The 12,366-nt window shown below is 53.9% G+C and overlaps 1 protein-coding gene across 1 annotated transcript in view; it reads left to right on the top strand.

Moving 5' to 3' along the window:
• Positions 1 to 11,571, top strand: part of LOC116937404 (E3 ubiquitin-protein ligase UBR4) — a gene marked incomplete at its 5' end in the record, with an annotated part of 266,747 nt that extends 255,176 nt beyond the window's left edge. Inside the window, 4 exon segments of the mRNA XM_076058468.1 lie at positions 2,924 to 3,178; positions 3,972 to 4,062; positions 7,131 to 7,293; positions 9,066 to 11,571. Of these exon segments, the coding sequence (XP_075914583.1) occupies positions 2,924 to 3,178; positions 3,972 to 4,062; positions 7,131 to 7,293; positions 9,066 to 9,130 (574 nt within the window).
• Positions 11,572 to 12,366: the final 795 nt, after the last annotated feature.

Raw genomic sequence — 12,366 nt, 5'->3', positions numbered from 1 at the left:
AGATGGGGGAGAGAGAGATGGGGAGAGAGATGGGGGAGAGAGATGGGGAGAGAGATGGAGAGAGAGATGGAGAGAGATGGGTGAGAGATGTGGAGAGATGGGAGAGAGAGATGGGGGGAGAGTGATGGGGAGAGACATGGGGAGAGAGATGGGGGAGAGAGAGATGGGGAGAGAGATGGGGGAGAGAGATGGGGAGAGAGATGGAGAGAGAGATGGAGAGAGAGATGGGAGAGAGATGGGGAGAGAGATGGGGGAGAGAGATGGGAGAGAGAGATGGGAGAGAGATGGGTGAGAGATGGGGAGAGATGGGAGAGAGAGAGATGGGGGAGAGAGATGGGATGAGAGAGATGGGGGAGAGACATGGGGGATAGAGAGATGGGGGAGAGAGAGATGGGGGAGAGAGAGATGGGATGAGAGAGATGGGGAGAGAGATGGGGAGAGAGAGATGGGGGAGAGACATGGGGGAGAGAGAGATGGGGAGAGAGATGGGGGAGAGAGAGATGGGAGAGAGAGATGGGGGAGAGAGAGATGGGGGAGAGAGAGATGGGATGAGAGAGATGGAGGAGAGACATGGGGGAGAGAGAGATGGGGGGGAGAGACATGGGGAGAGAGATGGGGGAGAGAGAGATGGGGAGAGAGATGGGGGAGAGAGATGGGGAGAAGAGATGGAGAGATGAGATGGGAGAGAGATGGGTGAGAGATGGGGGAGAGATGGGAGAGAGAGATGGGGGGAGAGTGATGGGGAGAGACATGGGGAGAGAGAATGGGGGAGAGAGAGATGGGGAGAGAGATGGGGGAGAGAGATGGGGAGAGAGATGGAGAGAGAGATGGGAGAGAGAGATGGGAGAGAGATGGGAGAGAGATGGGGGAGAGAGATGGGAGAGAGAGATGGGAGAGAGCATGGGTGAGAGATGGGGGAGAGTGGGAGAGAGAGATGGGGAGAGAGAGATGGGATGAGAGAGATGGGGGAGAGACATGGGGGATAGAGAGATGGGGGAGAGAGAGATGGGGGAGAGAGAGATGGGATGAGAGGATGGGGAGAGAGATGGGGAGAGAGAGATGGGAGAGAGAGATGGGGGAGAGACAGGGGGAGAGAGATGGGAGAGAGATGGGGGAGAGAGAGATGGGGGAGAGATGGGAGAGAGAGATGGGGGAGAGAGAGGTGGGATGAGAGAGATGGAGGAGAGACATGGGGGAGAGAGAGATGGGGGGGGAGAGTGATGGGGAGAGCACATAGGGGAGAGAGATGGGGGGAGAGAGATGGGGAGAGAGATGGAGAGAGAGATGGGAGAGATGGGTGAGAGATGGGGGAGAGATGGGAGAGAGAGATGGGGGGGAGAGTGATGGGGAGAGACATGGGGAGAGAGATGGGGGAGAGAGAGATGGGGAGAGAGATGGGGGAGAGAGATGGGGAGAGAGATGGAGAGAGAGATGGGGAGAGAGAGATGGGAGAGAGATGGGAGAGAGATGGGAGAGAGAGATGGGAGAGAGATGGGTGAGAGATGGGGAGAGATGGGAGAGAGAGATGGGGGAGAGAGAGATGGGATGAGAGAGATGGGGGGAGAGACATGGGGGATAGAGAGATGGGGGAGAGATGGGGGAGAGATGGAGAGAGAGATGGGGGAGAGAGAGATGGGGGATAGAGAGATGGGGGAGAGAGTGATGGGGAGAGAGATGGGGGAGAGAGGCAGGAGAGGAGTTTGTGCAGAGTGGAGGATGGGTGGAGATTGCGAGTGGTGGTGGTGTTAGTGAAGATGATGATGGTAGTGACGATGAGGGTAGTGACGACGATGATGATGATGAGGGTAGTGATGATGTCGATGGTAGTGATTGATGATGATGATGGTAGTGATGATGTCAATGGTAGTGATTGATGAAGGTGGTAGTGGTGATGGTAGTGACGATGATGATGATGGTAGTGGTGATATCGATGGTAGTGATTGATGATGATGATGATAGTGACGATGATGGATGATGATGGTAGTGATGATAATGGTAGTGACGACGATGATGATGGTAGTGACGACGATGATGATGAGGGTAGTGATGATGTCGATGGTAGTGATTGATGATGATGATGATAGTGACGATGATGCATGATGATGGTAGTGATGATAATGGTAGTGACGACGATGATGATGGTAGTGACGACGATGATGATGAGGGTAGTGATGATGTCGATGGTAGTGATTGATGATGATGATGATGGTAGTGATGATGATGATGGCAGTGACGATGATGATGATGGCAGTGACGATGATGATGATGGTAGTGACGATGATGATGATGGTAGTGACGATGATGACGATGACGATGGTAGTGACGATGTCGATGGTAGTGATTGATGATGATGATGATGATGGTAGTGATGATGGTAGTGACGATGATGATGGTAGTGACGATGATGATGATGATGGTAGTGACGATGATGACGATGGTAGTGGCGATGTCGATGGGTAGCGACTGATGATGACGAGGGTAGTGACGATGTCGATGATGGTAGTGATGATGATGATGAGGGTAGTGACGATGTCGATGGTAGTGATTGATGATGATGATGATGATGGTAGTGATGATGATGATGGCAGTGACGATGATGATGATGGCAGTGACGATGATGATGATGGTAGTGACGATGATGACGATGACGATGGTAGTGACGATGTCGATGGTAGTGATTGATGATGATGGTAGTGATGATGGTAGTGACGATGATGATGGTAGTGACGATGACGATGATGATGATGATGGTAGTGACGATGATGACGATGGTAGTGGCGATGTCGATGGGTAGCGACTGACGATGACGAGGGTAGTGATGATGACGACGCCGATGACGTCGCCGATGCCGCCGCCGCCCCCGCCGGCGATGCCGTTCACCGCCGGCGATGCCGTTCACCGCCCTCGTCACTCCGGCACGCAGGACCCGCGCCGTCTCTCGCGAGGAGAAGGCCGTGGAAGCGCTGTTTGCCGACGGCGGTGCCGGCGGTGCTGGCGGTGCTGGCGGGCGCGAGCGCTGGGTGGAGAGCTCCTTCGAGGTGGAGGGGCCCCTCTACCTGGCCGTGATGGCGCTGCACGTGGTGCCGCCGGAGCGATGGCGTCGCCACCGCGTCACCGCCCTGCGGAGGCTCCTCGTGGTGGCGCACGCCCGGCACGTCGCTCCTGGGGGCGTGGCACGGTGGGTGTGGGGGGTGGTGGTGGGTGGGTGTGGGGTGGTGGTGGTGGTGTGGTGGGGGGGGTGGGGGGGTGTGGTGGGTGGGTGGGGGGAAAGGTTGGGTGGGTTGATGAGTGGGTGGGTGGGTGAGTGGGTGGGTTGATGGGTGAGTGAGTGGGTGGGTGGGTGGGTTGATGAGTGGGTGGGTGGGTTGATGAGTGGGTGGGTGGGTGGGTTGATGGGTGAGTGGGTGGGTGGGTTGATGAGTGAGTGGGTGGGTTGATGAGTGGGTGGGTGAGTTGATGAGTGGGTGGGTGAGTTGATGAGTGGGTGGGTGGGTTAATGAGTGGGTGGGTGGGTTGATGAGTGGGTGGGTTGATGGGTGAGTGGGTGGGTGGATGAGTGGGTGGGTGGGTTGATGGGTGAGTGGGTGGGTGGATGGGTGGGTGGGCGGGTGGGTTGATGAGTGAGTGGGTGGGTTGATGAGTGAGTGGGTGGGTGGGTTGATGAGTGGGTGGGTGGGTTGATGAGTGAGTGGGTGGGTTGATGAGTGAGTGGGTGGGTTGATGAGTGAGTGGGTGGGTTGATGAGTGAGTGGGTGGGTTGATGAGTGAGTGGGTGGGTTGATGAGTGAGTGGGTGGGTTGCTGAGTGGGTGGGTGGGTGGGTTGATGAGTGAGTGGGTGGGTGGGTTGATGAATGGGTGGGTGGGTTGATGAGTGAGTGACTGGGTGGGTTGCTGAGTGGGTGGGTGAGTTGATGGGTGTGTATAACGTGTGTCTCGTTGTGTGTGTGTGTGTGTCTCTGTCTTTGTGCAGCCTGGCGGACAAGACGGAGAAGGACTATTCCATCTACAAGCACGCTCTGCTCTTCTGGGGCATGGTGGAGCTCCTCTACGCCATGTTCAAGGTGAGCGGCAAGACACATTGACCGTCAAACCGTTAACCCGTGCCCGCTAAACCATTCCCCGTTAAACCATTCCCCGCTAAACCATTCCCCGTTAAACCATTCCCCGTTAAACCATTCCCCGTTAAATCATTCCCCCGTTAAACCATTCCCCCGTTAAACCATTCCCCGTTAAACCATTCCCCGTTAAACCATTCCCCCGTTAAACCATTCCCCGTTAAACCATTCCCCCGTTAAACCATTCCCCCGTTAAACCATTCCCCGTTAAACCATTCCCCCGTTAAACCATTCCCCGTGAAACCATTCCCCGTGAAACCATTCCCCGTTAAACCATTCCCCGTTAAACCATTCCCCCGTTAAACCATTCCCCCGTTAAACCATTCCCCGTTAAACCATTCCCCGTTAAACCATTCCCCGCTAAACCATTCCCCGTTAAACCATTCCACGTTAAACCATTCCCCGTTAAACCATTCCCCCGTTAAACCATTCCCCGTTAAACCATTCCCCGTTAAACCATTCCCCCGTTAAACCATTCCCCGTTAAACCATTCCACGTTAAACCATTCCACGTTAAACCATTCCCCCGTTAAACCATTCCCCCGTTAAACCATTCCCCGTTAAACCATTCCCCGTTAAACCATTCCCCGTTAAACCATTCCCCGTTAAACCATTCCCCGTTAAACCATTCCCCGTTAAACCATTCCCCCGTTAAACCATTCCCCGTTAAACCATTTCCCCGTTAAACCATTCCCCGTTAAACCATTCCCCGTTAAACCATTCCCCGTTAAACCATTCCCCCGTTAAACCATTCCACGTTAAACCATTCCCCGTTAAACCATTCCCCGTTAAACCATTCCCCCGTTAAACCATTCCCCCGTTGAACCATTCCCCGTTAAACCATTCCCCCGTTAAACCATTTGCCCGTTAAACCATTCCCCGTTAAACCATTCCCCGTTAAACCATTCCCCCGTTAAACCATTCCCCCGTTGAACCATTCCCCGTTAAACCATTCCCCCGTTAAACCATTCCCCCATTAAACCATTCCCCGTTAAACCATTCCCCCGTGCCGACGGACCGTCAATCCATCACCGGAACCCCGCGACCGTTAGCCATGAACCCACGAGCTACCTAACCTTCGACAGTGGACCCTAACTCGGACACGGGCAAAGTACGGCCGAACTTGTCCCGACTGTTATTTCGATTGAAGGCGTTCGTGCCTGATAGTTGAGTTGTTGCAGCCCCCGTGGCGTCCGTGCACTAGGTGCCTCTGTGGATGTGCAGGCTTTGACTTTAACGTAGCTATTTCTGTGAACCAGTCACAAGCTAATCACTCAGCCATTTCAATGCTAAATTATATGCTAATTCCTTTGTCAAGGTCGTGATCTGAGCGTGGCTTCTCCCACTCCAGCGCTGTCCTCCAGACAGTCTCGTCCCTTCACCTGATGAAGGCCGCTTGTGTTGTGGCCGAAACGTCGTGATTTTTTGTTATTTTATTTTCACCTACGTGACTTTACCCAATAGAACCAAAGAGTATTTAACGTAGCAATTTCTGTGAACCAGTCACAAGCTACTCCCTCAGCTATTTCAATGCTAAATTCTCCTGTTTGATTTGTACTAGGTGCTTCTGTGGATGTGCAGGCTTTGATTTTAACGTAGCTATTTCGGTGAACCAGTCACAAGCTAATCCCTCAGTTATTTCAATGCTAAATTCTCCTGTTTTATTTGTCCTAGGTGCCTCTGTGGATGTGCAGGCTTTGACTTTAACGTACCCATTTCTGCGACCCGGTCACAAGCTAATCCCTCAGTTATTTCAATGCTAAATTCTCCCGTTTGATTTGTACCAGGTGCCTCTGTGGATGTGCAGGCTTTGACTTTAACGTAGCTATTTCTGTGACCAGTAACAAGCTAATCCCTCAACTGTTTCTATGCTAAATCCTCCTGTTTGATACGTAAACCCCCCTCCGTCAAGGTGCCTCACTTCTCTCAACCAGCTTAAAAAGACGCCGCCAATTTTTGCAGCGTTCATTGCAGCTCTGTCGTCCCCAGCGGTTCTGTTCCTTTATGAGACCTCCTTTGCCAGAAACAAGATATGGGAATAGGTTTTTACCCCTTTTAACTGGCACAAAAACTGACACCTTTATTCAAGGCATCATGTTTGCAATGACCACAACACAAGCAGTCAAAATGCAAACAAAAGAGACAACTGATAATAATATTGGCACTGTCCTTGAATTTGATTGGTCCACACCCGAGACGGCTTTTCTTAGAGCCCTTTAGTCTCCACTGGTGTTGGACCAGAAGAGGCCAAAAGGCGTCACACAACTCAAAAAACAGCGCACTTGTCAGAGTATTGAGGTGCTCCTTTCACCCGAAGAAGGCCGCTTTGCCTTGTGGCCGGAGCGTCGCGAGAATTTTATTGTTTTACTTTGTTATTTTATTCTCATTCCACGTGGTGACTTTACCGAAGGAACCAAAGAAGGCCAAACTATGAATATTATTAAATTAAATTAAATTTTACCTTTCCCCTGTAATGCCCCCCCCCCCCCCGTCACATTTCACCATTTAGATGGCGCGCTTTGACCGGGAATCGCATCACGACGTGAATTTCGACGAATTGCCTTGCCAGTGGTTGCCTCACTGCCCGTTTAGAGAGGGACAAATCCTTTGACGTGATGATGGTTTTATTTATTTTAAACACGCCCGCCTATTTAAAGCTTTCGTGACTGCAATGATTCGTCTTCTTTGGTTCTTTCGGTAAAGTCACCACCACCACCACCACCACGTAGAATGAGAATAAAATAATGAATTGATAGAATATCAATTGTGTCATTTTGTTTTATCAATTTATTACCTCATTCCCATTCTACGTGGTGACTTTACCGAAGGAACCGAAGAAGACGCCCGCCTACATTTGGGCTCAACACTGAGACACTCCATCCACCTGTTTCCTCGCGAGTCCAAGGATCTGCCCCCCACCCCCGTGCACTAACCCCTAGACCCACCCCCCCTCCTCCCCCCCCCCTATCTCCACCCCCCCCCCCCCCCCTTCTCCCCGCCGCGTGGTGGATGCAGAAGGTGCCCCCTAGCACTGCGGAGGGGGGCTGGTCGTTTGCCCTAGCGGAGTTTGTGCGTCAGGGCGACGTGGCGCTGCTGGAGGCGTCCGAGCGGGCCCTGCGTACCCTGCAGGACCACCTCATGGTGGCTCACAGCTTTCCGGCCTTCGCACGAGCGGCCGGTCAGTGCGGGCGGGGGTGGGGGGCATGGTGGGGGGGGGGCAGGGGGGGGTGGGGGGGGCAGGGGGGGGCGGGGTTGGACGTAGAGAGAGAAGGACGAGGAGAGGCATTGGGGTGGGTGGGGGGTGGGTGGGTGGAGAGGGGAGACACGGGGGGAGTCTCCCCGTGTCTCACCGTGTCTCACCGTGTCTCTGTGTCTCACCGTGTCTCTGTATCTCACCGTGTCTCACCGTGTCTCTGTGTCTCACCGTGTCTCTGTGTCTCTGTATCTCACCATGTCTCTGTGTCTCACCGTGTCTCTGTATCTCACCGTGTCTCACTGTGTCTCACCGTGTCTCTGTATCTCACCGTGTCTCACCGTGTCTCTGTATCTCACCGTGTCTCACCGTGTCTCTGTATCTCACCGTGTCTCACCGTGTCTCTGTGTCTCACCGTGTCTCACCGTGTCTCTGTATCTCACCGTGTCTCACCGTGTCTCTGTGTCTCACCGTGTCTCACCGTGTCTCTGTGTCTCACCGTGTCTCTGTTTCTCACCGTGTCTCACCGTGTCTCTGTATCTCACCGTGTCTCACCGTGTCTCTGTATCTCACCGTGTCTCTGTGTCTCACCGTGTCTCTGTATCTCACCGTGTCTCTGTGTCTCACCGTGTCTCCGTGTCTCACCGTGTCTCACCGTGTCTCTGTGTCTCACCGTGTCTCTGTGTCTCTCCATGTCTCACTGTGTCTCACCATGTCTCTGTGTCTCACCGTGTCTCACCATGTCTCTGTGTCTCACCGTGTCTCACCGTGTCTCTGTGTCTCATCGTGTCTCACCGTGTCTCTCCGTGTCTCACCATGTCTCTGTGTCTCACCGTGTCTCACCGTGTCTCTGTGTCTCACCATGTCTCTGTGTCTCACTGTGTCTCACCATGTCTCTGTGTCTCACCGTGTCTCACCGTGTATCTGTGTCTCATCGTGTCTCACCGTGTCTCTCCGTGTCTCACCATGTCTCTGTGTCTCACCGTGTCTCTGTGTCTCACCGTGTCTCACCGTGTCTCACCGTGTCTCTGTGTCTCTGTCTCACCGTGTCTCCTCCGTGTCTCACCGTGTCTCTGTGTCTCACCGTGTCTCTGTGTCTCACCGTGTCTCTGTGTCTCACCGTGTCTCACCGTGTCTCTGTATCTCACCGTGTCTCTGTATCTCACCTTGTCTCTGTCTCACCGTGTCTCTGTGTCTCTGTGTCTCACCGTGTCTCCTCCGTGTCTCCTCCGTGTCTCACCGTGTCTCACCGTGTCTCACTGTGTCTCTGTGTCTCACCGTGTCTCTGTGTCTCACCGTGTCTCTGTGTCTCACCCGTGTCTCACCCGTGTCTCCTCCGTGTCTCCTCCGTGTCTCACCGTGTCTCACCGTGTCTCACTGTGTCTCTGTATCTCACCGTGTCTCACCGTGTCTCTGTGTCTCACCGTGTCTCACCGTGTCTCTGTGTCTCACCGTGTCTCTGTGTCTCACCGTGTCTCACCGTGTCTCTGTATCTCACCGTGTCTCACCATGTCTTTGTATCTCACCGTGTCTCACCGTGTCTCACCGTGTCTCCGTGTCTCACCGTGTCTCACCGTGTCTCCGTGTCTCTGTGTCTCACCATGTATCACCGTGTCTCTCTGTCTCACCGTATCTCTGTGTCTCTGTGTCTCACCGTGTCTCACCGTGTCTCTCTGTCTCACTGTGTCTCACCGTGTCTCTGTATCTCACCGTGTCTCACCGTGTCTCCCTGTCTCTCCGTATCTGTCTGCGTGCAGGAATCCTGGAAGAAATCGAAAACCCGGACACCTTCATCCAAGACACCCTCAACTCCCTGCCCTGACACACAGACCCACACACAGTGGCACACACTGACACACACACACAGTGATACACACACACACTGACTCACACACAGAGTGATACACACACACAGTGATACACACACACACTGACACACACAGTGATACACACACACAGTGATACACACACACAGTGATACACACACACACTGACACACACACTGACACACACACAAAGTGATACACACACACACTGACACACACACAGTGATACACACACAGTGATACGCACACACACTGACACACACACTCATAACAGACACACACACTGACACACACACAGTGATACACACACACACTGACACACACACAGACACACACACTCATAACTGACACACACACACACAGTGGCATACACTGACACACACACAGACACTCAACTCCCTGCCCTGACACACACACAGACACACACACAGTGGCACACACTGACACACACACACTGACACACACACACACACACTCGTAACAGACACACAGTGATACACACTGACACACACACACTCATAACAGACACACATACACAGTGATACACACAGTGACACACACAGATACACACACAGTGATACACACTGACACACACACAGTGATACACACTGACACACACACTCATAACAGACACTCTAGAAAGCCGCGGTTGCTGTGAAAACTTTCCGAGCACTGCCTAGGAGGTGTTTGGGGCCCGGGCCTAGGACCTGAGCCTGGGCCTAGGGCCTGAGCCTGGGCCTAGGGCCTGGGCCTAGGATCTGAGCCTGGGCCTAGGGCCTGGGCCTAGGATTTGAGCCTGGGCCTAGGGCCTGGGCCTAGGATCTGAGCCTGGGCCTAGGGTCCGGAGCCTAGGCTTTGAGGCTGGGCTTAGGGTTTGAGCCTGGGCCTAGGACCTGAGCCTAGGACCTGAGCCTGGGCCTAGGACCTGAGCCTGGGCCTAGGGCCTGGGCCTAGGATCTGAGCCTGGGCCTAGGTCCGGAGCCTAGGGTTTGAGCCTGGGCCTAGGGTTTGAGCCTGGGCCTAGGACCTGAGCCTGGGGCCTGGGCCTAGGGTTTGAGCCTGGGCCTAGGACCTGAGCCTGGGGCCTGGGCCTAGGACCTGAGCCTGGGCCTAGGTCCAGAGCCTACGGGCCTGAGCCTGGGCCTAGGGTTTGAGTCTAGGCCATGAGGCCTGGGCACGAGCCCCGGGCCTAGGGCCTGGGCCCTTTCTTAAGAATCCGGGCCTAGCGGCTTGGCAAGTGCAGCCTTCACACAACACGCGCGGAACAGCGCACGCCCTGACTTGTAGTCCACTGTGGTCGGTCTCTCTCCCCCGTGCTTGCTCGCTTGCGGCCCACGCTCTCCGCTAACCCCAGGCCTCGCTACCCCACAAAGTGTGTTTTGTTGTTGTTGTTGTTTTGAAGTTGTGAGGCACCTCTTTCCCATCTGTGTTTCTTGCAGCACAAATGCTCTCCTCCCTCTGGTTTATAAGTTTTTAAGACGTTTCCTGGGGTTTGGCCTACGTGTCGAGGCGGTGGATGGTGATCGATGGCGGAGAGATGGTGATGATAGTGGTGGTAGAGATTGATGATGGTGATGATGATGGTGGTGGTGGTAGTTTACGTTGGTGTGCTGTGCATGTTGAGCTTCGGGGGGGAGCAGGGGTCGAGAGACTTTGCGTGGAGGCCGTTGCAGGCTCTCGATTTCCCCGACGGCGGAGGCAACGCCGTTCCACAGCGAAACTCTACTCGCTGTCGTCTCTCTTACTTCACTCGCCATTTCTCCCCCCCCCCCTCTCTCCCCCCGCTACTCTCCCACCCATCTTCTCTCCCGTCCTTTTCTCTGAACTCTCCCCTACTCTCATCTCTCACCCCTACTCTCTCCCCTACTCTCTCATCTGTCCCCTGCTCTGCCCTACTCTCATCTCTCCCTCGTCTCATCTCTCTCCCCTACTCTCCCTCCTACTCTCTCATCTCTCACCCCTACTCTGTCTCATCTCTCCCTCCTAGTCTCATCTCTCACCCCTACTCTTTCCCCGACTCTCTCATCTCTCTCCCCTACTCTACGCTACTCTCATCTCTGTCCCCTACTCTCATCTCTCTCCCTCCTACTCTTACCTCTCTCCCCTACTCTCATCTCTCACCCCTACTCTCCCTCTTACTCTCTCATCTCTCACCCCTACTCTCATCTCTCTCCCCTACTCTCATCTCTCCCCTACTCTTATCTCTCTCCTACTCTTATCTCTCTCCCCTACTCTCATCTCTGTTCCCTACTCTCTCTCATCTCTCTCCCTCCTACTCTTATCTCTCTCCTCTACCCTCCCTCCTACTCTCATCTCTCCCCTACTCCCCCATGCTCCCCCTTGTCTCTCCACTGCTCTCCCTCTCTTCTCTACACCCCCACTCCCCCTGTATAACCAGAAGCTCGTGAATAAAGCTATTGCCCCCCTCGCCTTGGCATCTTTGTGCGAATCCCAGGGTCGTCTATTTGAGTATGTGGGTGTCTGTGAGTCTATGGGTTTCTGTGTAAGTCTATGGGTCTCTGTGTGAGTAGTCTATGGGTCTCTGTGAGTAGTCTATGGGTCTCTGTGTGAGTCTACGGGTCTGTGTGTGAGTCTACGGGTCTGTGTGAGTCTACGGGTCTCTGTGTGAGTCTACGGGTCTCTGTGTGAGTCTACGGGTCTCTGTGTGAGTCTACGGGTCTGTGTGAGTCTACGGGTCTCTGTGTGAGTCTACAGGTCTCTGTGTGAGTCTACGGGTCTCTGTGTAAGTCTGCGGGTGTCTGTGTGAGTCTACGGGTCTCTGTGTAAGTCTACGGGTGTCTGTGTGAGTCTACGGGTGTCTGTGTGAGTCTACGGGTCTCTGTGTGAGTTTACGGGTCTCTGTGTGAGTCTACGGGTCTCTGTGTGAGTCTACGGGTCTCTGTGTGAGTCTACGGGTCTCTGTGTGAGTCTACGGGTCTCTGTGTGAGTCTACGGGTGTCTGTGTGAGTTTACGGGTCTCTGTGTGAGTCTACGGGTCTCTGTGTGAGTCTACGGGTCTCTGTGTGAGTCTATGGGTCTCTGTGTTAGTCTATGGGTCTCTGAGTTTACGGGTCTCTGTGTGAGTCTATGGGTCTCTGTGTGAGTCTACGGGTGTCTGTGTGAGTCTATAGGTCTCTGTGTGAGGAGTCTGGTTCTCTGTGTGAGCCTATGGGTCTCTGTGAGTCTACGGGTCTGTGTGAGTCTACGGGTCTCTGTGTGAGTCTACGGGTCT

This window comes from Petromyzon marinus, assembly GCF_048934315.1.
Source record: "Petromyzon marinus isolate PM22_M1 ecotype Great Lakes invasive population chromosome 75 unlocalized genomic scaffold, UKy_Petmar_22M1.pri1.0 chr75_unloc.2, whole genome shotgun sequence".
NCBI lineage: Eukaryota > Metazoa > Chordata > Hyperoartia > Petromyzontiformes > Petromyzontidae > Petromyzon > Petromyzon marinus.
Note: the sequence above shows the minus strand (reverse complement) of the source record. Positions and strands in the feature narration are given on the sequence as shown.